This window comes from Vulpes vulpes, chromosome 5 (assembly GCF_048418805.1).
Source record: "Vulpes vulpes isolate BD-2025 chromosome 5, VulVul3, whole genome shotgun sequence".
Taxonomy (NCBI): domain Eukaryota; kingdom Metazoa; phylum Chordata; class Mammalia; order Carnivora; family Canidae; genus Vulpes; species Vulpes vulpes.
The window spans coordinates 91,589,716-91,616,758 of NC_132784.1; the positions used below are offsets into that span (position 1 = coordinate 91,589,716).

A 27,043-nucleotide genomic window follows, 5' to 3' on the forward strand; every position below is an offset into this window, starting at 1 on the left:
CATCCAAGAATAGAGCAGGGAGGGGCAGAGGAAGAACAGGAGGCTGTCACCAGCCATAAGATAATGAGCAAATACAGGGCTGGGGGGCAAAGACCATATCTAGCTTATATAACAGGACAGAGTTGATGCTTGCAGTAGGTAACTCGACACACATTTGGAATGACAACCTGAATTGCTAGCCTCTTGAAGTTTGTACCAACTGCCTGTTATAAATTCAAGAGTGACAGACCCCTGGTGACAGATACAGTCTTATCCAAAGAATGTTGGCACGTGTTCGGCGCAGGCTCCAGGGCTGAGATAGGAGGTTTTGGGTTCATGCATGAGCTCGTACCACCTCACTGTGTGACTCTAGGGAAGACTGTTACTGTCTCTGCCCATGGTCTGTCTCCTGGCACACAGTGAGTTTCCATCCCTGCACATTTCTCCTTCCTAGGCCATCTTAGGGAGATAGATGAGAAAAATGGAGAGAGATGCTTTGGGTTTCCGTTTTGAATGTAAGAAGAATCTTCATGATTTGTTGTTCTAGAACCTTCTACAGCAACACAGGAAGAAAGCAGGGTGCTATCATTGTACATGTCACTTAACTGCTAAACTGTAGCCTTTTCATTCTATTCAAAGTATCAGTTAATAGAGTCCTAAATACCTTATAGGGTTATTACAAGAATCACAAGGGATAATGAATATGGGAGTACTTTGTATACTGTAGAGTGCCTATAAATGTGCAGATTATTATTTATGAAGATTCTTGGATGAGGGAAACCCCTCCTCATTTGCCTGATTCCTCTGGGTTTGGAAGGCCATTTCTTCCTCTTATATAAAATTTGAGCCCTCATCGCTTCTCAGCCTTTTGGCTAAGATCAAGTGTAAAATTTGAGCCCTCTTCCATGCATTCAGTTGATTTTCTCTATGGCTGTAGATGAGAGTCACACCAGCCAGTGTGACCGCATTGCTCAAGGTAGGTGGAAAATCTGGGACTCTCAAGGCATTAAAAAGAGCCTCTTGATTGAATTCTACTCTTGACCATGCCACTAGCTAACAGCATGACCTTGAGCAAACTCCTTAACCTCTGAGGTCAGTTTCCTCATTTGTTATTTGTTCCTAATCACAAAGGATCCTTACAATAACCAGGGGGAGAGTATGGAATCTGCATAGAAGTGTTTGAGAAGTTAAAAGCACTCTCCCTATGTGAAAGTACATCTTTAGAGCTCAGAGGTGTTTGTGAGGATGCTGAGCTGAGCCAGTAATTGATTAAGACTTAGAAGTCCTAGAATCCTACCATGTCAGCGCTGGAAGGAGCCACAACTACAGCCCCTCAATTTTACAAGAGAACTAAGGCCACGGAAAGCAAGAGGTTTCCTGCTTGTGCTCTGACCAGGCCAGGCTCTGTTCTAGGGCTCAGGTTCCCCATAGGCACAGTGGGGTACCCTCCAGTTTACCTCCCTGTCATATTAGCACCACAGAGTGAGGACTGAGACATTCACTATGTATATACTGTAATAGCCTGTGTCAGAGCATCTGGGATTTTCCCTCGCCCTTCCCTTCCAGCGGGATATAAACAGTGCCTTTCATGCTGACATCTGTGAATCACCTCAGTTTTCGTCCCTGCCCTCGGACATCATGCAAGCATTGATCAACATTTAGGGAGCCTGCCCTGCAGGGCAAAGTGTGGAGCCGGGCCCTGTTCCCAGAGGCCAGGGCTGCCAGGGCTGCTCAGCACGGGGCTCTCCAGAAGAAACCCTGCTGAGCAGTCGGCTGAGCCACTGAAACCACAGGGCGTTGCTCTTGGGGTGTGAGGCAGGCCAGGTGAAGAGAAGGGTGGGGTGAGAACTGGCTGGCTTCCCCACGGTGTCCCCAAGGCTGAAGGGTGGGGATTCCTCCCCAGGGTGTGGCACGAGGAAGACTGGGTCCTGGGGGAGGGAGCGGGGCACAGTGAGTCACTGCTCCTCTGTGAGCCATCGCTAGCTGGCCAGGGTGGAGCCGCCCACCTTCTTGGGGGGCTTTGGTGTCCAGCCAGACTTGGAAAGGGCTGAAGCGTTAGAACCCCAGCTGCTCCCAGGCCAGGCCGGCAGAGCTGGGCTGCAGCGGAGCTGGCCAACACGGAGCTGGCCAACGCGTCAGAACTGCCCAGCCCCTGGCAAGGGCGGGGGGAGGGGGACCGCAGGGCGCACAGGGCCTAGAAGTCCTAGAATCCTATCATGTCAGCGCTGGAAGGAGCCACAGGGCTTACAGGTGTGGGGCTCTGCCTGTCTGCTCACCAGGACGAGGCCACTGCATGGGAGGCCGAATGGGTTGTGGTGGGAGGCTGGGCAGCTGGTCCCCCTCCAGAGACCTGGGCCCAGAGCACCCTGGCTGGGTGGGGTTGGCACCAGCTGTAGGACCCAAGAAGTCTCAGTGGGAAGGGGTTGGCACTCTCCCCAGACTGTTTCACTTTGCATCCAAGAGGAGAAGCCCTCATGGGCCTGGGCCCCCATTTGCTAATTCCCTGAGTCTCCCTCCTTTATGAAATGATACCTCTCTTTCACCTCTCCCAACCCAAAGCTGGTGACCAGGTCACTGTGGACTTCTCTCTCCCACCTTCCTTCTGTGTGCTCCCTTCTGGCTCTCAGCCCCTGTGCCCTGTTTCCCTTTACTCCCATCTCCACCCCACCACCCTTATCCCCACCTGCACCCCACCCCCAGAATTAGAATATCTAAGTTGATTGTTACTTTCATATTAGGCTCATATGGTCCAATACTGACTACGTTGTTCAAGGACATTTTTAGACCATGAAACTGACAATAGAAGTTCTCATCTAAAACAGTCTTACTAAGTTTTGGTAGATCCATGGCTATCTTTGATTGTGAAGATTAAAAAATGTTGCAGACAGATATAGTGGAAACCTATTTTTCTTCTCATCTCTAGCTTGCTTTATTTCTCAGGCATACGAAATTGAACATTTATGATAGATTTTCTTTACTGGTTTATGCATATCTCTCTTCACTACTTATTTATATAGGTTATTTATGTATTTTAATAACCTAACGAAGATACCTGAACCCATCACCTAGGCCAAAAATAAGATCTATCATAACTTGCATCCACCTATGTGCCCTTAATATCCCATGACCCCACCTTGTCACCCATTCCGACCAATATCCTGAATTTTGTGTTTACCATTCTCTTGATAAATGTATGTATGCCTAAGCAAATATAGTACTTAGTTTTGCTTTATATTCTTTATTAAAAGTATATGTTGTATACAGTCTTCTGGGGCTTGTTTATTTTCATTCAGTATTGTTATACTAAGACTTATCCCTGTTGAATGTGACTGAAGTTCATTCATTTTCACTGCTATATAATATTCTATGGGTGAAGGTATCACCCTGTTTCACTGTTATAAACAGTACTGCAGCAACATTCCTATTTATATCTTCTGGTACATGTGTGCAAGTCTCTCCTGAGTATAGATCTCAGAAGGGAATTGCTAGGTCTTGGTATATGAATATTCAACCTTACAAGATAATAGCAGGTTGTTTCCTGATATGTTTGTAGTAGTTCTGCCCCTACCAGTGAAGTATAAGAGCTACTATTATTCCATGTCCTCTCAAGTACTTGATATCATCAGATTTTTAAATTTTTGCCAAATGAGTGGTGTAAATAATGTCTCTTAGTGGTCTTGATTTGCAGTTCTTTGATTACCAATGAAGCTGAGCAACATAAATAACACTGCATAGATCAGACCCACAGAAATTGCAGATACAGAGTTATTAGGTATAGAAAATAGGAGCACCTTGCTGCCTCAGTTGGTGAAGTGTGTGACTCTTGATCTTGGGGTTGTGAGTTGGAGCCCATTGGGAGCAGAGACTACTTAAAAATAAAATCTTTAAAAACATAAAGTGAAAAAAAATATTTTTAAAATATGTTATCAGAGGAGCTCCTGAGTGGCTCAGCCAGTTGAGTGTCTGACTCTTGGTTTTGGCTCAGGTCATGATGGAGGGTCCTGAGATCAAGCCGCATGTTGGGCTTTGCACTGATCTCTGCTTGGATTCTCTGTCTCCCTCTTCCCCTCCCCCCATGCTCATGCACACACACACACTCTCTCTAATATAAATAAATAAATCTTTAAAAATATGTTATAAGAAATAAGAGGGTACTGAAAGAATGATGGACAAGAAACTCAACTGACCAGGCAGATATCCAAGGGAACTAATAGAAATGAAAAAATAGTAGAAGTAGAAGAAACTTAAATTCAATGAATAGTTTTAAAAATAATATATTACAGCTGATGGTAAAGCTAGTGAATTGGAAGATATTTCTGAAGGAATTATATAGATGATGGAAAAGAAGATGAAATATGTGGAAGAGGTATAAAGGCAGGAAAATAGAGTACATGTTGACAAACTTTTTCTGTAAAGATCCAAGGAGTAAATATTTTAGGCTTTGAAGCCCATATGGTCTCTGTAATAACTACTCAGCTCTGCTGTTGTAGTGTGGAAGCAGCCCATAGTCAATATGTAAATGAATGGGTATGGCTAGATGCTAATTAAACTTCCTTTACAAAAACAGGCTGCAGGCCAGATTTGGACCCTGTGTTATAGTTTGCCTATGCTTGGAACAGAATAAAAAGATCTCAGTACACCTTTAATTAATGTTCCAGGAGGAAATAATGGAGAAAATAGGAATATGACAAGATTAGAAGAAGCAGTGGTCAAGAATCATTGAAGTACAATCATTATACCTAATGAATCCCAAGAAGAATAAATAAAATTCACCCCTAGACACATCAAAATGAAACTACAGAACACCAAGGATAAATTATTTTAAGAGCAACCCTAGAAGGTAAATTGCTTTCCAGGGAATGACATTTAGACTGACAACTAATTTCTCAACCTCAACCATTAAGAGCCAGAAGACAATTGGAATAATATCTGCAAAGCACTGAGAAGATAACTGCTAATGCAGGATTCTACCATCAATGACAGTCTTCCAAGAATGAGGGCAAATAAAGGCCTTGGTGTATAAATTGAAAGGTGAGTAATTGGAGTTCAGGTGATCTAAGGTCCATGTGTTGTTTGGGAAGAGGTTAAAGATATTGGTTATTGAGAATTTTTAAGTTAAATATACATGTTAAAAAAATATATATATATATATACATGTTAGTATTTCTAGGCTAACACTAAAAAACTAGGAATAATGTAACTTCAAACTAAGAAAATGGGAAAAAAGAAAAGGAAATATGAATGAAGACCATAGAAAATGTGGCCATTAAAAGATATTTAAGATTGTGATCTAGAAAAAATAATAACTATTGCCACTTATTGAGTAGCTACCATGGAGTCATTTTGATTTGTTAACATTCATAATTTCACGTGATATGCGTACGAGTACCATGCAAAAAGAAGGCATAAAAATTATAGTTTCCATTATCACTGCATCTTTGTGCTCAAAACAAAGTCTGGAACTCAGTAGAAACTCATTTGTTAAAAAAAAAAAAGAAAAGAAACTCATTTGTTAAAGAATGAATGAAAAAGAAGTGAGTGTTGATACTATATAAAGATGAGCAAACTGTGGGATCCCTGGGTGGCTCAGCGGTTTAGCACCTGTCTTCGGCCCAGGGCATGATCCTGGAGTCCCAGGATCGAGTCCCACGTTGGGCTCTCTGCATGGAGCCTGCTTCTCTCTCTGCCTGTGTCTCTGCCTCTCTCTGTGTGTGTCTCTCATGAAGAAATAAATAAAATCTTAAAAAAAAAAAAAAAGATGAGCAAACTGTTTCCTGAAAAACAGCTTGCTGAAAGGAAAGACATCAACATGAATATGAAACTCACCTTCCCTACTTAGGAACTTTGTGGTATTGAACATAAAAATGACCCTCAGTCTTTTTTTTTAAAGATGTATTTATTTATTTTGGAGAAAGAGAGAGCAATTGTGCATGTACACACACAGTGGGAGAGCTCCACTGAGTGTGGAGCCCGACATAGGGCTCTTTGTGGGGCTTCGTGCTGGGCTCAATCACAACTCTGAGATTGTGACCTGAGCCGAAATCAAGAGACCGATACTGAACAGACTGAGCCACCCAGGTGCCCTGTCCCTCAGTCTTCTTATCTGTAAAAATGGTCATAGAATACTTGACACCAAATAATGCTCATTAAATGCTAGATGCTTGCTAAATGGTAGATTTGGAATTCAACCATAGCTACTTTCCCCTCTACTATGTAGTAGATTTTTCCTCTCTTCTCTAATGCTGCAGTATCATGTGATAGCTGAGAATATGAGCTTCAGAATCCAGTAGACCCAAGTTCATGGCCCAGCTTGACTGCTAGTTAACTGTAGGATTTTAGGCCTCAGTTTCTTCAATTGTTGAGAGGAGATAATAGAAGCTATCACAAAAGAGGTTATAAGACTCGAAGAATGCATACCAATCCCTGGCGTGCTGGAGATCACAAATTAGGCCCCAATTTAATATAAGGGAAAGTAGGAGCTAATGAGTAGGCTCATAGGGAGCAGTAAGAGGAGAATGGTTTCTTTTTTTTAATTTAAGATTTTATTTATTTATTCATGAACAACAGAGAGAGAGGCAGAGACCCAGGCAGAGGGAGAAGCAGGTTCCCTCTCGAGGAGCCCAACATGGCACTTGATCCCAGGACCCCAGGATCACAACCTGAGCCAAAGGCAGACACTCAACCACTGAGCCACCCAGGTGCCCCAAGGAGAATGGTTTCTAACACTGGACAAGAGATTAGTCTAAATGACTTTAAGTCCCTTCCAACCATAATGTTCCTAATGCCAGGGAAATACTGTGTTATTTCCACACTCACTTTTTAGACTGCTGAGCAGGCCCCTCATGGCTCTACACCCACGAGGTGAAATGGGCTGATTGATAGCATTCCATAATAACCACAAGAATTATGTTTGAGTGCTTACTATGGGGCAGCACTGTGTGCCTTTTATGTGGATTATTTAATTATCTCAAAATCTTGCAAAACATTTTAAATGGGGTTAGTATGATGATCCCTAGTTTATCACTACCCAAACTGATAAGCAGAGACAATAACTAACTTTCTCAAGGTCAAACAGGTAATGACAGTGGAACTGGGTTTTGGGTCTGTCTGCTTGCAGAGCCTGTGCTCTTGATCCCTGTACCCTAAGAGACAAAGAGAAAATGAGCCCTCGTATCTGGAAAGCAAGGCGATATTGTGGCAGAATACTATGTGGCCCTAGACAAGGTGCTTAGCCAGTTTTCCTCTCTGTAAAATGGGGGCAGTGTTATCCATTTCCCAAGTTTGTGGGGAGGATCAAACAAAATAATATACAAGGCCCTCAAAAAGAGGAAGACCCTGTGTTTCTCTTGTGAGTCAGGAAGGCCTTAGATATACCTGCTCTCCACAGATGCCTATGTGCTCTGAGCCAGTGATAGTGTGGTTTCGGGAGAGTAGGTGAAAGCCAGCGTATTCCCTTCTGTTTGAAAAGAGAACGGTCCATCACCCTCAGTGCCCTTCCACCACGGCCTGTACTGCCCTCCTATACACACACACACATACACATAGAGCATGGTGTCCAGAGAGCCCAGTCTATTACCCTCCCTTTGGCCTTACCACTTGGCCTTGCCAGGTCACCTGTTGTGTTGGGCCAGGCCGTCCGTGGGCTCCTGACTCCGGATGTGTCAGAGGCCACTGTCTGGGATAACTGACCTCTGTGCCACTGGGGCTCCACCTCCATTACCAAGATGGGCCTGAGCTCCTGGTGGCAGCCGCAACCAGACTCCACAGTGAACTTCATTCTGCTCCTCCCTTCTGCCTTTCTCACCTGCCTACACCAGCACTGTTTCATTTGCTTTCCTATCTTTTGTGTGTGTGTGTGTGTAATTTTACTGTGGTAAAATAGAACATAAAATTTAACCTTTTAACCATTTTTAGGTGAACAATTAAGTGGTATTAATTACATTCACACTGTTGTGCAACCATCACCACCATCCATTCCCAGAACTTTGTCATCATCCCAAACAGAAATTCTGCACGTGTTGAATGTAGCATCCCAGGGTGCCTGGGTGGCTCAGTCAGTTAAGTGTCCGACTTGATTTAGGCTCAGGTCATGATCTCAGGGTCATGAGATTGGGCTGAGACTAAGTGTGGAGCCTGCTTAAGATTCTCTCTCTCTCTCTCCATCTCCCTTTGCCCCTCCCTACTCTCCTTCTTAAAAAAAAAAATAGCACCCCACCTTCTTTCCCCAGCCTCTGGCAACCCTCTACTCTACTTCCTACTTCTGAATTTGGGCCTAGAGTAGGCACTTCATCTAAATGGAATCCTACAATATTTGTCCTTTAGGGTCTGGCTTCTTTCTCTGAACATAATATCCTCAAGATTCATCCATGCTGTGGCAGGTGTCAGAATTTCCTTCCCTTTTAAGGCTGAATAATATTTCACTGTCTGGATAGACCACATTCGGTGTATTCATCCATCTGTTGATGGACGCTGTCTTGAATCAAACCTCCTCATGTATATCATAGTTTGCAGTAATATGGAGAGAACAGTCTCCTGGAAGCAGGAAACTGAGGAGGTGGCGGTGAGTGGGGGGAGGGTGCAGTGCAGTGTGCTGTTTGTAAGCTCTGGTCTGGAGCCTCTTCTGGGGCTTCACCCTTCCCAAGGTCTGTCTTCTCAACAGATAATGTGAGTGACATCCCCTGAACCTGGATGTGCTAGCTGGAGAGGAGAGCAGGGATTAATTGGGGCTAAGACTTTGCTTTGGCCTGCTTTCCTGGGGACAGAAACTGCTGTTACCCCAGGCGTGCTCTGCTCTTGGGATTGTAGGCAAAAGGTCTGTTTGTAGAGCAGTTTTTGTGTGTTCTACGCTTATATTTTTGAGTATTTGTGTATTTCTTCCCCTCATCAATCTGTCATTTCTGGTGTCCTGCTTGGCTTGATGCACTTCAGGATTTCTGTAGGCCCTGTACTATAACTCTGGGGCTTCCTCTGCTTATTTGTTTGTTTGTTTTAAGACTGTATTTGAGAGATAGAGAGAGAGAGAGAAAGTGTAAGTGGAGGGAGAGGGAGAAGCAGACCCCCCCACCCCGCCTGCTGAGCAGAGAGCCTGATGCACGGCTCCATCCCAGGACCCTGAGATCATGACCTGAGCTGAAGGCAGGTACTTAACTGACTGAGCCACCTGGGTGCCCCTTAACACAGGCATGTCCTGTCTTATTTAGTGAGACTTCGAGGTCTGCTAGTTCCCTTTAGGAAGGCCCCCTTCCTTCCTTTCCCTGAAGCTTCCTTACCCTCTTCTGTTCTCCTTTCTGTTGTCCCCCTTTTCTACTCCTTTGGTGCACCACCAGCTGTGCTGCCTCTGTCTGGACCTCAGTCTATACCCCCAAGGTGTCCACAGGCTAAGAGGATGACACACACTGGCATCATGCATACCTTCAGTGTGTCTCACAGGTACCTCCGGGAGGAAGTAGAAGAACCTATATTAAGCCTCTGAGTTCATCAGGACAGGAATCCCCCAGCTCCAGTGTCCTGGGTGGGGCCTCACATTACCTGATGGTTGACTAGAGACTGCTTTCCGGTTCTGATTCCTCTACCTTTGCCTGCTGTATAGGACTGTGCAGCATGTAGTATGTCTTAGCTTCTTTCTGGCTCTTCCTGTGGTTGCATGGCCCTCACTGAGTCACATCCCCTTTAAGACCATGTGTTATAAAATTGGTAGAAAGTATAATATCATCAGTCCTGTCTACCTTAAAAGGCTGTCCCAAAGATCACACAGAGTGCTTTGAAACAGTGAGGCGTTACCCGGATGTGAGTTCTTACCACGAGCTTCTTTGACTGTCATGAACTTTTCTGCCTTTCTGCTCAGTCTTGCTGACACCACGTAACAAGGAACCTCAGGCAGACCATTCCCCAGAAGGAGCTGCAAAAGTTGGAGATTCTGGAGAAGTCCATGAGTGGGGAGGACCAATGTATTCCTGGTACATAGAGCCCAAGACCCAGACCCAGGACTGGGAATCATAGGAATGAGGGAGCCGGAGGCACTGGGAGACTCTGAGCGAGAAGCAAGCCTCCTGGGTTGGCTTCCGTGGCTCAATAGCTTCTTAATGCAAAGTCCGTGGGCCTTTGTACATAAAAGTAGTGGCAATCCTCTTAGCTTTCATCAGAGTTGGGCTATTCTCATTATCCTTGGCTTTCAGCTGAGAATTCTAAGGCCCAGGAAAAATGGATTTGGAGGAGGGGCCTCGGAGGGAAAGGCTGCTTGGGAAGAGCTGTTATGGGAGAGCCCATGAGCTGAGAGGGCAGCTCTGGCCTGCAGGCAGAGCTCCGGGAGGGACTGGGGCCATGGGGCTGGCAGCTGTGGTACCTCAACTCCTCTGGTGCATCCCCTGGTCAAACTGGATTCACTTCTGGTTTTCTTCCTTAGATATTTCTTAGGGCCTAGGGATCCAAGGCCATGTTCCAGGTTGACAGCTAAGTGCAGCTACTAGCCTAAGGCACATTTATAAAGATGTTCAAAAGATGCCCCCTTCAGATGGGTACAGCCTCTAGGTGTATGACCTATCTGGCAAAACTTACGCTGTTTCACTCCCAGCCATCTCCTTACCTGGTATCCATGTTCAGAGTGCACTCTGCACAGCTGGAAAGCCCTAAGAAAGCCTCCCTTTGCTCCTGGTGTGGGCCTGAGCCCACCAGGGAAAGTCCATACTGTGAGTGAACTCTTCCTGGAAGCAGCTTGATGGCTGCAAGACAGCCTGCGGGGCAGAGCCTGGGGGTGTTGGACACACGCAGGGGAACAGGTAAGGGAGAGATCTCCACCCTTCATTTGACATCTGATAACAGATTTCTTGGCCTCCTTGGCCTCTGCCTGTATTCTACTTTTCTATTGTCGATTGCGTAGCCTTTTTGTCCCAATGCCTAGCACCGTGCTTGACTCATCTGTGCTTTGCTATCAAGTGAGGGGGTTTGTATTCTATTTTCCTTAAAGTTCCCTTCATGACTGTGATTCTGGAATTCTATGAGATGTCTGATACAGTTGGTAGGAAAAGCAGAGGTTCTGCTCCCCGAAAAGGCCAGGAACTTACTGGCAAGTGCAACTGCCAGTGATGAAATTGGGATTAGGTCTAGCCTGCCTCCTAGTTTGTAGTCGGTCAACCCCCGGCCCCACTCTGCTTTGAGAAGGTGGCAGAGCACACGTGGTACTTAACCTACAGAGGTGCCATGATCACTGCTTCTGGGTGTGGCAGTCACCAAGCAGCTCCTTACCATGTCCCCAGGAGGAGCCAAGCAGGCACCAGCTCTGGAGGAGGCATCCAAGGGGTTCTCGTGCAATGCAGATCGCTTCCGGAAGTTTGCAAGGAAATTCCTTGGCCAGGTGGCCCTGCTTCACGGGCAGCCCCTGCTAGGAGGACATGGTAGCATTTTGGCGCTTGACCATGTGCTGCCCCATCTGGCTCCTTTGGAAAAAGAGTGAAAGAGTCCTGCCTGGGGGGCCTGGGAAGGTAGGGTGCTGTTGTTGGCATTAAGGATGGCTGCTGATAGGATGGGCTTCAGTTCTGGGGATCAGCACCTCCATACATCACTTCTGGGGATGGTTAGCTCCCGGCCCTCCTTGCGAGCAAAACTCAGAATCTTTGGAGGTCCTTGCCTTTCCCAAAGCAGTTCAACTTCTGCTCCATTCTTCGAGGTTGGCTGGGCACTTTAGAGAGAGAAGTTGCTTGTCTTCCTATACTTCCTAGGTTTATCTCAGCCCCTGAGAATTGCCTTAATATCCTGTTAAGGGGGCCTTCCACCCCAGCCTCCCCAGAAAGAATGGGAATTGTCAAGACTGTCCATTTTCTTTCTCCTAGAATTTTCTGTGACCTCCTCAGCATTTTACCATATCCCCCTCTTGTCTTGGCTCTTGAAACTATTCCCATAGGAAGAAAAGGCAGTTCACCCTCCTACCCCTCTTCAGAGCCAAACCTCTGTTTGTTCTCTAAGAAACCATGGAAACCTGGCCTAAGAGGCCACTTCTACCATCTTGGAAGTTAATGTCCCAAAGCCTTACACTAACAGCTGTGAGCTCTCTGGGCTCTTTCTTCCAAAAGGGGACAAGAGCCACTGATCTTTCAGATGTGCTAAGAGGAGAACATTTCAGACAACCCAACCCCTTCTCACAAGCAGGTTAGCAATAGGAGTGAGGTGTTCCGTAGAGTCTGGAGTATAAAGACAGGCAACACTATCCGGGAACCCTGAAGAGCATTCTGAAACGTGGTCTATACTTATTTTGCTCCTGCACGTTTCTTCTCCCCCCTCCTCACGCTTCCTCAGCTACTCAGAAGACTGGTGTTGGAGGTGGTTATCTGTTAGCTTCTACCAACTGTTTTTTTTTTTCTTTTTCTTTTTCATCTCAACATGTTTGTCCTTCTTGCTCTGGTGCTACCTTTTAAAGCCCAAATCAGGAATCCAGGGAGCCACAGTGATTAACTGCAGGAGCCCAGTAGAAGAATTCCACAGCCTTAGACGGCAAAGTTTCCAGGCCTCGCTGCCCCGGGACTTCCCCCTCCGAGGAGTCCTCTTTCTCCGGCTGCCTACAGGAGGAGGGGGCAGGGAGAGCCGCTGATGTGTCCTCAGCTTCTCCTGGGACTTGGCTGCTCGCACAGGGAGGGTTCAGGGCTGAGACCCTGAAGGGAGAGCACTCCCCCACTTCCCCCAGCTGGCCTGCCGAGAAGGATTGTTCTCTGGTGATGGAGAGCTTACTGATTTGGAGCAGCTGGCCAGAGTGTGTGAGCCTGGGGCGGCGGCGGGGGCGGGGGGGGGGGGGTTGCTCCTGTAAGCTTTTACAGAAGCAAACGTTGGGCAGATACTGTAAGATGCCAGCAGAGGTCTGGCTCTGGTGGGTCAAGGTCCCTCTGTGAGTCCTCGAATCCTCACAAAGTGGTTGGGCAGAAGGCAGCCGTGTCGCCAGGGAGCTGGATCCAGCCTCCATAAGTCTGTTCCCTACGCATGTGTTCTACACTCCAAATGAAAGTGAAGTGGGAGAATGGAGCTATCTTGTAGCTTGTGGTTGGATAGCACTAGCTGATTGTGTTGGGTTCTTGACTTTTCCACTTCTGTGGGTGCTTTGAGAGGAGCCAGAGTCAGATTGTGGACTTAGGTGCCTTTCCGTCTGTCCAGCTCCCAGCCTCTTCCTCCATCAGGCTGTCTTCTTATTTATGCCAGACTGGGAATGTGGCCGAGCATGCTAAACCTAACTTTAGCTTTTAATCCACTGAATAGTCATACCCTTTCTTTTCTCCCATCTCGTTAGGGCTCCTCACTTCTGGGGCCTCCATGTTGGCCATTTGCCTATATTTCAAGCACAGTTGGATGCTACATAGTTCGTTTAGCCAGGCAAGCTGCAGAGGCTGTGGGAGGATGCAGATAGACTCAGAGAGTTCATTCTGTGTGCCCTTGGTCCATTGCCCATGACCCCAGAGGCATGGATTGGCTCTGTGTTGGTGCTTACTGTGACAGCCCCACAAGTGCCCAACTGCTTCTCAGCATGCCACTGCTTGAGCCAATATGCACTGGACCGGGTTGATCGGTTCCAGAAACTACCACATAAGGAGAATGGAATTCCATCCAATCATGCTGTTGCAGAATATGTGGAAAAGAGAATGAGAGATTTTGAGACCGAGATAGATGGGGTGGGGGGAGCTGGGAGGGAGGGAGAGAAGAAAGGAAGGAGTCTGGTAGACCAGGAGAGAGGGAGAGATGGGAAAAGTGATATACACACATATAAAAAAATAAAGTGAGAAGCTTGGAAATGAGGTATAGGGAGGAAAAATGAGATCCAAAGAGTTTGGTGCTGGGTATTTTTTTCTATGATTTCTGGCAGCACAGTGCTTCAGAAATAATCCCGAAAGAATCCTTTTTTGCCACTTCCTACAGGCGTCCCCACTACCATCACCATCACCATAGTTCTCCCAGGCTTTTCTTTGGAGGTACTGCAGTGGTGTTTAAAATACTGTGTGTGGGAGTTTAGAATTGAATGGGTGTTGGGAGAGCTTAAATTCTTTACCTTTGCCTCTCCCTAGTGAGCGAGCAATTTCTGCAATGATAGCTGGTCTCCCTCTGCCTGCACCAGAAGAGCCCTGGGACTGTGACCAGGGGAACAAGAGAGATGCACCAATCCAGTCAGTCTTCCAGGACCCCAAGAGAGAGGAGGGGGATATGGAACAAGTGGTGAAGAAGTGTTTCTTAGGACTTCCAGGTCACTGATCCTCTCTGGAGATTGAGTCTCCTTCTGGGACATCCATGCTTCTTCTTTCCTTGGAAGGAAATGGAAGCATACTGGAGCAGAGTAGCCTGGTTCATTTATTAAGTCCATGTTAGGTCAGGCACTGGCCCAGGGGCTGGGATAGAGAGGTAAGACAAGCTTTCTGCTCACCTGGAAGAAGAGGACGCAGCACTCTCCACTTTCTCTCCTCTTTCATCAACAATGGCCAGCTGAGGCTGAGTTACTTCTTTGCCTGCCATTTGTGTCTTCAACAATGGGCTCTGTGTCTATCACCATGGATCTGGGCTTTTGTGAATAGATGTTCTTTCTAGCCCCCCATGATTTTTGGAAGCTTCATCTACCTTGGAGGTCCTGAGACATGTCTGCTTCTCTTTGTCTTTTTATGTCTCTCTCAATAATGGCCACTTAGTTTGAGTTAATATCCTGAGACTTAGGAATAGAAACACCAGTGCCTGGGACACCAGCCTTGCCATCAGCCTACTCACTCTCAGCTGTCCAGGACAGTGCCCCATACCGGACTTTTTCCTCTTCTCCCCTGTCCTCCCTTCTTATCCTACAGGCACAGTGGGATGCTGATGACAGTTGGTTTGACAGGCTTAGAAACCACAACCACTCTGCTCTTTTGACCCCAAGGTACTGCCAAGACAGATTTCTGTCCCAAGTTTTGACTTTCCCAGCAAGCCTTTGTCAGCTAACCAGGGCTGTCCTGGGGCAGCCAGGGGTGCTTTCCTGATGGAAAAGCAGCAGCTTCCCCCTTCTCCTGCCCTCTTCCCGTCTCATTGGGTGGTTTCCCTTAGTATCTTTCCACAGTTACGGCGGCATCGGAAAACATTCAGTTAGAATCTGAGATGGAAGGAACTGGAACAGTTCGTTGGGTTTGCTCTTTTTAATACTCCCCTAACTTGATTTTATCTGATTAACATACCCATCAGCAGTGGGGTCTTTCTGATCCCTCCTCCTAAGGATATACCAAATCCAAAAGAATCTGGAATAAGGTGGAAAAAGAGGGAGATAAAATCCTGGAGCATCTTTTGTATTCCCTCCAGCTGTTTCTGGAAGGTGACTCTCTCTTACTTGGATGTCATTTAGTGATGGGCAGCCTGTAGCATGTTTGTCAAAGTTGGTACACATATTTGGCTTAGGGGTGTGTGTGTGTGTGTGTGTGTGTGTGTGTGTGTGTGTGTGTTTACTACATGGGCTAATTCCTTCCTCTCTCTGGCCCTTCTTGAGCTGCCCTATCACCCACTGCCCATTTCTTTTTTCTTATTTTTCACTTCATTTTGGGTTGGACGAGTGGAGGAAGCAGAAGGCCACAGTGACCCCAGCCAGTGGCTACTCTCTGATCACTCCCCACATCCTCTCCCAGAAACCTTTTCCATGTGCTGGTGCCTTGAAGACGTGTGTGTCCGAGAAGGAATCAACCTCACTTCTGATTATCTTTCAGCATCTGAGCTTCGAGTGCCAACTCCTTGGTACCAGCTAGGGGTCCTTGGTATCCTGACTACGACTTCCCATCCTGTGCAGGGTACCCATTCACCCCAGAGCTCCCTGAGGGCTGAGAATTCGATGAAAGTTCTCTGTATAAGTGGGGAAGCACGGGTCCCCACAAAGACACCTCTAGAGTCATACCCTGCAGACCTCCAGCCAGGGGGATGTTTTGGGGCTCCTTTTCCATGACTTCTGGTGGGATCCTTGGTGTCTTCACCCTGATGACACTGGCAGCCAGTGGGGGCTGATGGCAAGAGGGCAGGAATGCTGCTGGCTGGCGCCCACCTTTAACAAAAAGACAGGAGACAAAGTGGCTTTGTCTCCTTTTAATATTATATGTGGTGCAGAGGTGAGAGGACACAAGTTTGGCCTTGCTCCTTGAGGAGCCAAGGCACAGGCCTGTATAAGCGAGAAGCCACACCGCCCCTGCTCGAGATGAACGTATCATACTCTTCACTTCAGCTTTCCCATTCCTGGCTCAAGTCCTAAGCTCTGTTTCCCAGCTATACTCTTTTTGTTCCTGAGGAAGTTGCGGTGGCTTTTTTTTTTTTTTTTAAGCTCTATTAGGGGGTTGGGGAAGGAAAGCTTTATAAGTAAAATAATAAAAAACAGACCACTCTGCCATTACAGGCACATAAATAGCTCCACTGTAGCCCGGCTACACACTTGCTTTGCCATAGCAACCTGGAGCGGGTGTTTATAGCAGCCTGTCACCCCGACAGGAAAACAGCTGCTTCTCCCCCAGCTGCACTGGCCATGGCCTGGGCCTGGAGCAGCAGGCAGGACCCCCCAAGGGGGTGCGAGGGTGGGGGGGTTGGCGGGGGAGGCTGCCAGAGGTCCAGATGGGCCAGGGCAGGAACATTGGGAGAGCCCAAAGCGGGTGGTGAGTGTCTTGGGTTTGCACATTTCCCATCACCTGCGTTAGGAGCCCTCTGTCTCCTATCTCCTGCTGTGGGCTGCAGGAAACGGGTGCAGAGGGTGCTCAGCTTCCCCTGAACCTAGGAGAGGTCAGGGTGTTCTGAAGCTCAGGGGTAGCTTGTTTCAACTTTCCAAATAAAACTTGGCTCCCGTTTGCAAGTTCCGGGAGGTCCTCTTAAGTCCATTTTCTCGAGGACTCACAGGAGAGAGGCTTTCCTAGGGAGGACTGTGGGTGCCTCCAGGAAGAGGGGGTACCCTGAGATGAATGGTGAATGGGAGCAGAGGTCAGCACCCTGGGAGAAGGAAAAGCAGGAGGAGATTTGTGACAAGATCCTCCCGTGCCCCTCTGCTATCAGCCTAGATCCAAGAACACTGCCCGAACTGGGGCCCTGTTCAACGCCCACAGAGTACATTAAGCTGGTGTTGCGGGAGGTGCTCGGGATGTGGTTGTGGAGACGCTTCCTAACCTCTGTGGGGTCTTCAAGGTGTGGGTCCCAGACCAGCCATGGCAGCACCCTTGTTAGAAACACATATTCCCAGGCCTGCCCTCACACCCCCAAATCAGAAACTCTGGGGGCAGCAGCAGGGCCCAGCCATAGGCGGTATCCACCCCCGCAGGGATGCTGATGCTTACCTGAGCTTGTAAACCACTGCTCCGAGGCAGGCTGCAAATGCAGGGGACAATGGCTTGTCCACTTTCTAAAGCCCAGGGCTGGCATAGTGGCTGCTGTCTGTACAGTTAGTGAACAGGAAGGGCAAAACTGGGCTGATGGGGTGACATGTTAATCAGGCTGATGGGGCAAAACTGGGCTGATGGGGTGACCGAGTGCCCTTGGTCCCCTTTCATAATGCACGCCATCCTCTCAGGGGTAGAGCCCTTGCTTATCTGCCTGGAACTTGCAGGAGATGGGTGGGTTGAGGGAAGGGCTGGGGAGGCATCGGGGGGTTCTCTGTGCTCTGTATAGGGGAGACTGCCATGAAGTAGAGGGGGATGATGGGACTGTCATTCAGGCCTGACGTCCATGTGCAGTGCCCTGGCTGCTGTCTGGGTCATACAGGAATATTACTCCCTCCTGCTCAGCTCTGGTGGCAGAATAGCTGCCAGCAACACTCCCTTCTGGTGGATGAGCTGTGGCCTCCTTAGTCCGAGGTCAGGGGTCTCCCCACTCCCCTCCGAGGGCTCCACCAGAACCTGACACCGAGGAGCTACCAGATCCTGCTCCAGTACCCAAGGGAGATTGACCCTCCTCTCCCTCTCCACCAGCCTGGCATGACTCCGCTGAAATTTGTTTCTAAAAATAACACAAGATCCAATCCAGCTGCTAAAAAGCCCCTTTGTTCTCTTGGAACCAAAATGTGGCAAAACCACAGAAAGCAGCCCCAAGAAAGGCAATGTATGTTGTCCAAGAAAGTATATGTACTGGACTTTTGCGTGTTACTACCCAAGGTCTGTGTCCTGTCCCAGTTCTGGGGAGTTGCTCCCTACTTGGGTGTGAGAAGCAGAGACCCTTGCAAACCCACATCCTGAGCATTCACCATGAGCAGGTGGGAGGCTGCCAGCACCCCTTTCATTAAACAACAGACCTTCTGCATGGCACTGTCACTCCCACCTGAAATTGGCTCCTGGCCTCTTTAATCAACTGAAGGAAGTGGTCAGTGTTATGGTTCCATCCTCCACATTTTTTAAATCTACAGCTTGCTGTGAATGCTCCCCCACACTCATTGGGTCACAGGAGGCCACAGAGGTGACCAGGCCAGTATGATTCAGATTATGTGGAAGAGGGTACATTCCCCATGTCTCTGAGTCTGAGGGACTGCCCTTTCTCATCTTGATGTATTGATGCTATTTTAGGATAGAGCCAGACACTGCACTCTCAGGCACATTCAGCTTTAGCATCCCAACCCATGCCCTGAAGCTTCCTGTCTTCATCTCGATGGTTCCTGGGGCCTTTGACATGAGCTGAATCTCAGCAAGCCAGATGATTAGGAACAGGCTACCAACCTTGGATCGATTCTTGGTATCACTGTGTAGAGAAAGTTTGTGCTCTCGATGGGCCCTACATTCTCCTGCCCCCGAAGGCATCAGGCCCAAACAGATAAGTTTGGTCATCATTACCATAGCATATTTTAGACAATACAACCCCTATAGGACTGCAAGTTTTCAGGATCATGGTATGTTTTGCTTTTCTTTGTGTGGATCTCAGGTACAGAGCAGGGAGTCTACCATACCATTAGTTCATGGCCCATTTTATCACTGGCCCATGCAAACCAATTTGTGTGCTCACTGTTACCCCCTATCCCACATCTATCCCCTTCTCTGCCCAGGAGCAACATTCTAATGGGCTCACATATATCTCTTTGTTTAAATACATCCCTTAAAATGTCTAGCATCACTTTAGATCATGTGTTTTTGTGTAAGAGCTATTAAAGCACTCCGCTCCACCCCAGTAATATTTCTAAGATCACTAGTGTTGTTGTGTGTACATCTGATCTGGGTTTCTAACTCTTGCATAATATCCCCTATTATCTAGTGCACGTATTCTGCCTCTCACTGGACGAAAATCCCAGGTTGCCTTCATCACCAGTAACGTCCCAGTGAACGTCCTTACATGTGCCCCCTTCCGAACTTGCATGATCATTTTTTTTTGGGAGGTGCACCCAAGGGTAGGTGATGAGTCCAGGGTGTGCAGAGACTTAGTTTTAACTTAGAAGTACAAAGTGACTCTGGAGAAGAAGGGAGAATTCTGGATCCCTGAGGCTCAGGGTTGGAGGGTGACACATTTTCTCCAGAAAGATGCTTTGATTCTGGCACTACATTTCTGCTGTGGAATTGAAGAATCACTCAGCATGGCAGATGGGGAGGAGAAGAGTAAGCAAGAGAATCTCATGTATACTACCTCCTAACTGGGAAGTGATGTTCTCTCTTCAGGAAGGGAGTATCCTCTAGAACCCAGGTCCTAGGAGCTGGCTGCAAATTAGCACCAGGTTCCAGGACCTAGAGCAGGACCACAGGTCACATCATGCCATCCTGTGGTCAACGTGGAGGCCTGGTTTTGGTGCCCTAGCCCCCACTTGGCTTCCTGTCATGGGCATGGCTTTGGGGGATGATGATGGGTGATGCCCACCACATAAACTTTAGCCAACGTACTCTGTCTCTAAATTTCTTCCCATATGCCTCCAAAGGGCCTCAATAGACTGAGAACTCAGTAGACTCAGTAGATACTTAGTAGACTGTGTGTGCTCAGGCCTGCTTCTGCAAACCAGTGGGCATTGGAGGAGCAACCAGGCAGGGCAGGCACGGGGAGGAAAGGAAGAGCCCAGCACCGTGATGAGGATGGCTGCCAGACCTGAGTGGCAAGAACTGGCAAGAGTGGGCTAGGATCTGGGTCATGGAAATAAGAGGCCTGTAATGAGGAGGGAGCAGATAAACCTCTGTGTGGGGTTTAGACCTCCAGAGAGTAGGGCCAGCCAGGGATGTTTCACTCCAGGCAGCCATATTTTTCATGCCATGTTCAAGTGCTTATTAGATTTTTTTGACAGGGCATGGCCCTCTCAGAAGCATGGAGTGCCTGAAAGGAGAAGTAAAGCTTCGGAAACTGTAGGTGATGGAACAAGAAATGCCTCTTCTGGAGACAGGAGAGAGAGAGAATCTGGAGCAGGCTCTGTCTCAAATCACCACTGAGAAGGTGTTTCCCTGACCTGTTTCAGAGCCTTTAGGGCTGGTTCTTGGACAAGGGACAGAAAAGTTTGCGTGGACCTTCTCATCAGGCTTTAGGAAATAAAGCCTTTTTTCCTTTTTGTCACAGGATTGTCCTTGTCCTTGAAACAGGGTGGCTTGGATTCAGACTAGGGCGCGAATCCTGGCTCTCTGAAGCTCTGTTTTCCTGCTATAAAATGGTGGTGCCCTCCCTACTGGGCTGTTGGTAAGGATTCAGTGAAACAATGTATGTAATGATGGTAAGAGCCACTGCGTGTGGAGCAACCACTACGTATCAGCCACGTGCCAGGCACTGTATAGCACACACGCATGTGCCTTTGTGTGTGATTTCTCTCTCATTTCCACACAAAGTGCCTGTGATGGTATCTGGCTCATTGTGTGCGCTCAACTAATATTTTTTCCTTCCCTTCCAACCCCCCACCTCATCCCTTCCCTGTTGCTGCAAATAGGGACAAAAACAGAGCCTCACTTGGGGGAGGGAGCCTTGGGATCAGAGAAAAGAAAGCAGCCCCCTCCCCTCCACTGTAGGTTTCATTTTTCAGTTTGGTGCCTTCTGTGGTGCAACTGGCCTGCTCCCCCAGCCCCTTCACAGTCTTCCTCCCTCCACCTCTCAGTCCTGCATGACAGTGACCCATGATGTTGGCATTACAACCAAAGCATCTCTGAGTGTTCCAACTCACCTCTGAGCGGAGGCTCTTGCCTGATAAAGAGGACAAGCCAGGGGCACCAGACTCTGCTCTACTGAGCGGCAGCCCTGCTTGCAGCCTGGAGGCCAGAGTTGAGTATAGCCCTTATTATTCCAGGCAGGTCCGGCTGCAGTGCTGAGCCAGCCTGGTTCCCTAACCCCTGGCCCCTCCTGCTTCCCTTCTCCTGTTTCCATTCATACTTCATTTCCCATGCATCGTGCCAGATTCAATAGCAGCCTTTGGCAGGGGCGATTCAGAGGGTGGGTTCCTCTCGGATTATCAAAAGACCCTCCTCTGTCCCCTACACAGGAGCTACCCTTTCTCCTCGTAGTCTGGGGATGGATCTCTTCCTTAGCACTCGGGAAAGTTTCCAAGAGTAAGGGATTCCTTGGACAAAATTGGAGGAAACAGAGTGTCTCACTATTGTTTATGGTTTGGTGGCTTAGGGCATGAGGTTCTTGTCTCTGGCAGCTGTGTCAGAACTTGCTAGCAAGCCTCACTGCGGACCGAGTTACTGTGAAGTGTGGGGTGGTTTGCTTCTCAGGTGTGTATTGGATCGGGAGGGGGTGTGTTTCAGCCCCTGTGATGTACTGTAGTTGATTCTGAAAGAGAAAGAGCAAGAGGAAGAGTCAGCATTTTCTCTAAGTGGAAAGGGGTATTTTCTGTACTCCAGAGATGCTGCATTTTAACGGATCTCTTAGATGTTTGTCAAAAAATGAGGAGGTCCAGGCTCAAGGGGAAGAGTAAGGGGGAACGAAAAGAACACCAGACAGCCAAGGGCGCTGACTTGCCAAAGACTAGATCATTTCTTACCTCGTCAGACTGCAGTGTCTTCATCTGTGAGGTGGGGGATTCCCAGCAGTCCTACCTAGAACTGATATGTGACAGTGTTTTCACAGGTCATTCCAAATTGCAAAACAGATGTTGCAGGACTTTAGGAAGAAAAACATTGCAATGATTCAGTGATCATGTAAAGTAATACAATTCCTTGCCCCTGAAGGAAGCAGTGGGAGGGTTTGCTCTTCTGTCCTATCATCCTTTACGCTGACAAAATGCTAGAAACTGGGAGTGAGAACATACCTTACCCAGAATGCCCCGAGCTGAATGACTAATCCTGACCTGACAAGAGGTGGTACCTCCCAGGCGTCTTGAGCAGTTGTGTCTGAGGCTGAGGCTGAGGCTGAGGCTGAGGCTGTGTGAGCTCCTACAGATTACTCGTTGCCAGTTGCCTAATAAGGATAGGGGCTAGGCAGCCTCCGCAGTTGCAGAGAGCTCACATTCTAAGAGCTCCGAGAGAAGTATGGGTGCCTGCAATGCCTGCGAATTCCAGAAGAACTTCCATAGAGATCACACCTTAAGCCAGGGCCCCAGCTAACACTGCCCACTTTGACTCTGTGCCAGCAGCTTGGTGCTTGACCTTCTCTGTCTCTAAAGCAACCTGAAGCAGACAAATCTCATTCTTGTCCACATGCCCCATCAGTTTTAATCTTAAGTGTCCCTTTCTCATTGGTTGCCTACGTGAGTGAAAAAAATCACTCTTCTTTGGTATCTTGAGGGGAGGGGTTCAAAGTAAGGAATTCTGACTCAGACTGTCCTTCTTTTCTAGAAATGTAAAGCTGCCTCGCCTAGTGGCATTGCCAATGGTTATAACCTAGCTGGTGGTTATTGCTAATGAAGCTGCCTTGGGATTTTCCTTTTGTGTGTGTGTGTGTGGGGGGGGTGTTGGGAGTTCCCTCTGGCAAGGAAGGATGGAGGGGCACATGGAGCTTGCCCTGCTTAAAGGGCTAGATCCCAAAAGTTCATTAAGATCAAAGTAAGGGGAACCCTGGGTGGCGCAGCGGTTTAGCGCCTGCCTTTGGCCCAGGGCGCGATCCTGGAGACCCGGGATCGAATCCCACGTCGGGCTCCCAGTGCATGGAGCCTGCTTCTCCCTCTGCCTATGTCTCTGCCTCTCTCTCTCTCTCTCTCTCTCTCTCACTATCATAAATAAATTAAAAAAAATTTTTTTTTTAAATTTAAGATCAAAGTAAGCCTTCTCCCATCACTCAAGACTTACTAGACGCTGGGCATCCTTCATCCCAGATTTCCAAGCACTATTTCTATCTCTCATTCTGGTCCTTTAGCACTTTCTTAGGATGGTGTGAAGAGGTAGGGCTGATTTCTCCCCCAGGTAAAGGTGGGAGGAACTGAGCCCTAAGGAAGGCATGTGACTTGCCTGAAGGATGCCTGGAAAGATGGTAAACCTGGTTCTGCATCTGCTACCAGGTATTCAACAACAACAACAACAACAAAGTAGCCTGATGCCCGCTGTGTGCAGGCTACCTTCAGACACTCGGGGATACAACAATGAACAAGATGAGGGCAGACCTTTGCCTTCAAGGGGCATATATTACAGTGGATGGGAAGAGAAAAAAGTCAAATCTGATTTCTACTTTAGCACTCTATCAGCATAGTTTTCAACATCCTCTTAAAAGGTTAAGGAGTTTCTACTTAAGGGTCAAGATGGGGCTTCTGACTGCTATGGCCCTTCCCAATGCTTCCAGGCTCAGGCAGGAAGCTGAACTGGTGGGGATAGTCTGCGGTACCACCTCTGCCCCTGTGCCAGTCAGGATGAAAGGACTTTAATGCACTCCTCATATTCCTGCTGGACCTCTGGTCCCCAGGCTACTAGGCGACAACTAAAACAGAAAGGCAGATAAAAAGGGAAAAGAAAGAAAGGCAGTATGATATTTAAAAAACAATAGCAACAACCCTGGTTGCTTAACCCCCTGTAAGTCAGAGTCGCTCTAAAAATCTCTGGTAAGGGACACCTGGGTGGCTTAATGGTTGACCATCTGCCTTTGGCTCAGGGTGTGATCCTGCGGTCCTGGGATCGAGTCTTGCATCAGGCTCCCTGCAGGGAGCCTGCTTCTCCCTCTGCCTGTGTCTCTGCCTCTCTCTGTGTCTCTCATGATAAATAAAACCTTTAAAAACCAATCACTCAATCAGTAAATCTCTGGTAAAAGGAGGAGGCAGAGGGTGCCACTATGGGAGAGAGGAGTGTAACCAACTCTGTCCCCTGGAACCTGCCAGGAATAGGATTGATGGGAGTCAGCAGGAATTTTGACCACATGGGATTTTTGGAAAAGTAACTAGTAAAAGAGGGTTTTACTAGGCCTTATCTGAGGGTTCTTGTGCTTCTTTGTTCCCCTTCTAGAAGGGAGGGTGTCATCGATGTATTGGAGAAGGACTATCCCGAGCTTTTTGCCACCTCCTGGTAACTGAACTCAAGTCACTGGGGACTGTTTAACCAAGGCTGGGCCCCCATGTTTGTTCTGGTGCTACAGTCAGAAAGAGCCCCTTCACAGTTTATTTTTAGTCCCTTCACATTGAAATGATGTGGGGACATCTGGGTGGCTTGGTCGGTTAGGCGTCTGACTCTTGATTTTGGCTCTGGTCACGGTCTCAGGGTCATGGGGTCAAGGCCCCATCAGGCTGCGCATGGAGAGTGGAGTCCGCTTGGGATTCTCTCTCCTGCCCATCCCCCGCTCTCTCTGTCTCAAATAAATAAACAAACAAATAAAATAAGTGGCTGATGCGTGGCAGTGGGTCCCACATGACTCATAGGAGCTGCTCTCTAAAGCTCAGGACAGGGCAGGAATGAGCCTGGCCACCTCCAGCCCTTTATATCCTCACCTGTGCATGGCTCTGTCACTCGCCCTAGTCAGAGGGGGAGCACAGGCCTCTCTGAGGGGAGAACTGCTGATCTGAGACCATCTGGTGCTCACTCACACACCAGCTAACACTACTGTCCGCTGACCTTGCCATGACCCTGGGCTCGACCTGAACCAATAACCATCTTACCCCTGCCACCCCAAAGAACTTGAAGAGTCATATGCTTCAAACTCTCTTCCTTCTCCTCAGAGGCCCTTCTGTCCCCTTTATGTAAAAAGGCTCCACCCTATATCTCCAATTGCCAGAGCACTTTATTCTCCCTTCTTGGACAGAATGAAACTTTTCAGAGGGGTGGGGCTTAGCTCCAAGATCTGAATGCAGTACCTGACCTGCTGACCACCGCAGCAGGCTGCAGGATTCCCCTACAGCTGGCGACTGAGTATTCTCAGGGGTCCCAGAAGATTTGGACATCATCTACCAGGCTTTTCTCCTGGTCTGTAATGTGTGTGTCAGGTACGGGGTGCTGGGAATGGGTGCAGGGTTCCGGGACATGGGTGGCAGACTGACAGGCCGGCCTCCAGATCACTCTGGTCCAGCCTCCTCTTCTGACCTCTTCACCCCAGTTAGAGGCAAAGGTCATACTAAAGGATTTCATAGTGAGGCCCTCAAGTGAATAGACAGGGAGAGCAAGAAACTCTTGGAAACTTATTTCCAAGTTTCTGAACCTCCCGGATTCATGTCACCTGGCTTAAGAGCAGCATGATGGGGGGATTTGGGGTGTGTGTGACGTTACTTCTCTACATGGCAGTTTACAGCTGCTGGGGCCTCCTAGGGAGGAAAGGGCCCCTCTGGAGTCCTTTCACTTAGCTCAGGCCTCAGATATCAGCTCAGCTCGGGCATCAACTGTCACCTAAACCCTCGTGCTAGAATGAGTACCTCTTGTCCTCACAGATGCTGGATCCTCATGGCCTCTCTAATCGTTTTTGTCTGTCTTTGAATCTTTATTCCAGAGACCTAGTTGCCAGTGGTATCCAGGGAGCCCTCCTCTTCCTCCTCCTCCTCCTGCCGCCTCTCTACCACTGCAGTTGCTGGTTGTTGCTAAGGTGACCTCCATGGTAACATGCACATCCTGTTTACACCTCCATCTGGGCAAGCTGGTCTAAGCTAGGAACCTACCTGCCCTGGACAACCACTTCCATCACTGCCTGGGGACCCCAATCATCGTGTCACGTGGTCCGGCTTCCACTCAGTTCCCCCATCCTCTTCCTCCTCCCGCTGCCAAGCTTCCCACACAAAAAAGGATCTGGGCTAGAGGCCACCACCCTGAAGCCTCTTACACAGGATATAGTCCCATCTCTTTCCTCACTGGGTTCCCAGAGAAGCAAGAAGTAAGAAGAAGTGAGGCAGGAAGGCAGGAGTTCCTGATCAGTTGAAGGGAAACCCCACGTTTTCTCTGGTCGAGGAGCCGGGTAACGGTAGGCAAGATGACGAACCCAACAGAACATGCTTTGCCGGCCAACTCGATGGTTGAGAGCCGTGAAGGGGACTTTGGCTGCACAGTCATGGACCTGAGGAAGCTCATGGAGCTGCGTTCCACTGATGGAGTCGACCAGATCAATGTCCACTACGGAGGCGTCATGAATCTCTGCAGTAGACTGAAAACCAACCCTGTGGAAGGTAAAGGCCATGTCAGGGGCGGGGAGCCAGGGCAAGATGACCAGTGTCCGAAACTACTGCTTTCCTAGCTCCTGGAGAAGGCAGTGAGAGACCCCATTGGTGTGTATCTGTGTCTTTTGAGAAAAATGCAGTATTGGAAGCACTGAAGGGGGGAGGCCGTGGAGAGCCATGTCTTTCCTAGAGGTGGTGCTCTCTGAAGATCATCCATTCTTCCTTTTTCTCTATCAAGGTACAGAAAGGAGACTATGTATTTCGATTTTACCAAAGTTTATGTTAGAGATGCTTTCATTAGTAAACAATCAGGCCTCTTATTCAGTATCTGTCTCTGATTACAAAAGAATTTAAGATACCATTCCACTCCTCACTGATCTCACCATGTAACTGGGAGAAGGGGCACAAAAGAAGGGAATACGTCCATCTACCCAATGTGACACTTCTCTGTCATGGACAGTTAGAAATAGGATGGGCAGTTTTAGGGTACATAGTTGTACCTACCCTGTCTTTCGATTATTCACTTTGTCTCATGTCAGGAAATTATCGATGACTTTTTCAACCCCAGCTGGTGCCCTTTTAATATAGTTCTTCTCAATCTCTTCTTAAAAGAGAATGGGAAACCTGGCTTCACGCTTGCCCGGCTCAGTTCAGGGGCCTGATAAGCCGTGGTAATATAAAATTTTGCCTCAT

General features: G+C 48.1%; 1 protein-coding gene across 14 annotated transcripts in view; it reads left to right on the plus strand.

Moving 5' to 3' along the window:
* ATP2B4 (ATPase plasma membrane Ca2+ transporting 4) overlaps positions 1-27,043 on the plus strand; it is a 97,928-nt gene that overhangs the window by 18,920 nt on the left and 51,965 nt on the right. For 6 of the 14 annotated variants that reach the window (XM_025991466.2, XM_025991462.2, XM_025991468.2 and 3 more), the window contains exon 2: positions 25,693-26,359. The exons of 4 other annotated variants lie outside the window; for them this stretch is intronic. In XM_025991466.2, coding sequence (XP_025847251.1) covers positions 26,167-26,359 — 193 coding nt within the window. In that variant the 5' untranslated portion in view covers positions 25,693-26,166. Of the gene's footprint in view, positions 1-4,637; positions 5,011-25,692; positions 26,360-27,043 lie in introns of all 14 variants that reach the window. 4 more of the 14 variants (XM_025991463.2, XM_072759267.1, XM_072759269.1 and 1 more) reach the window with 1 other exon arrangement.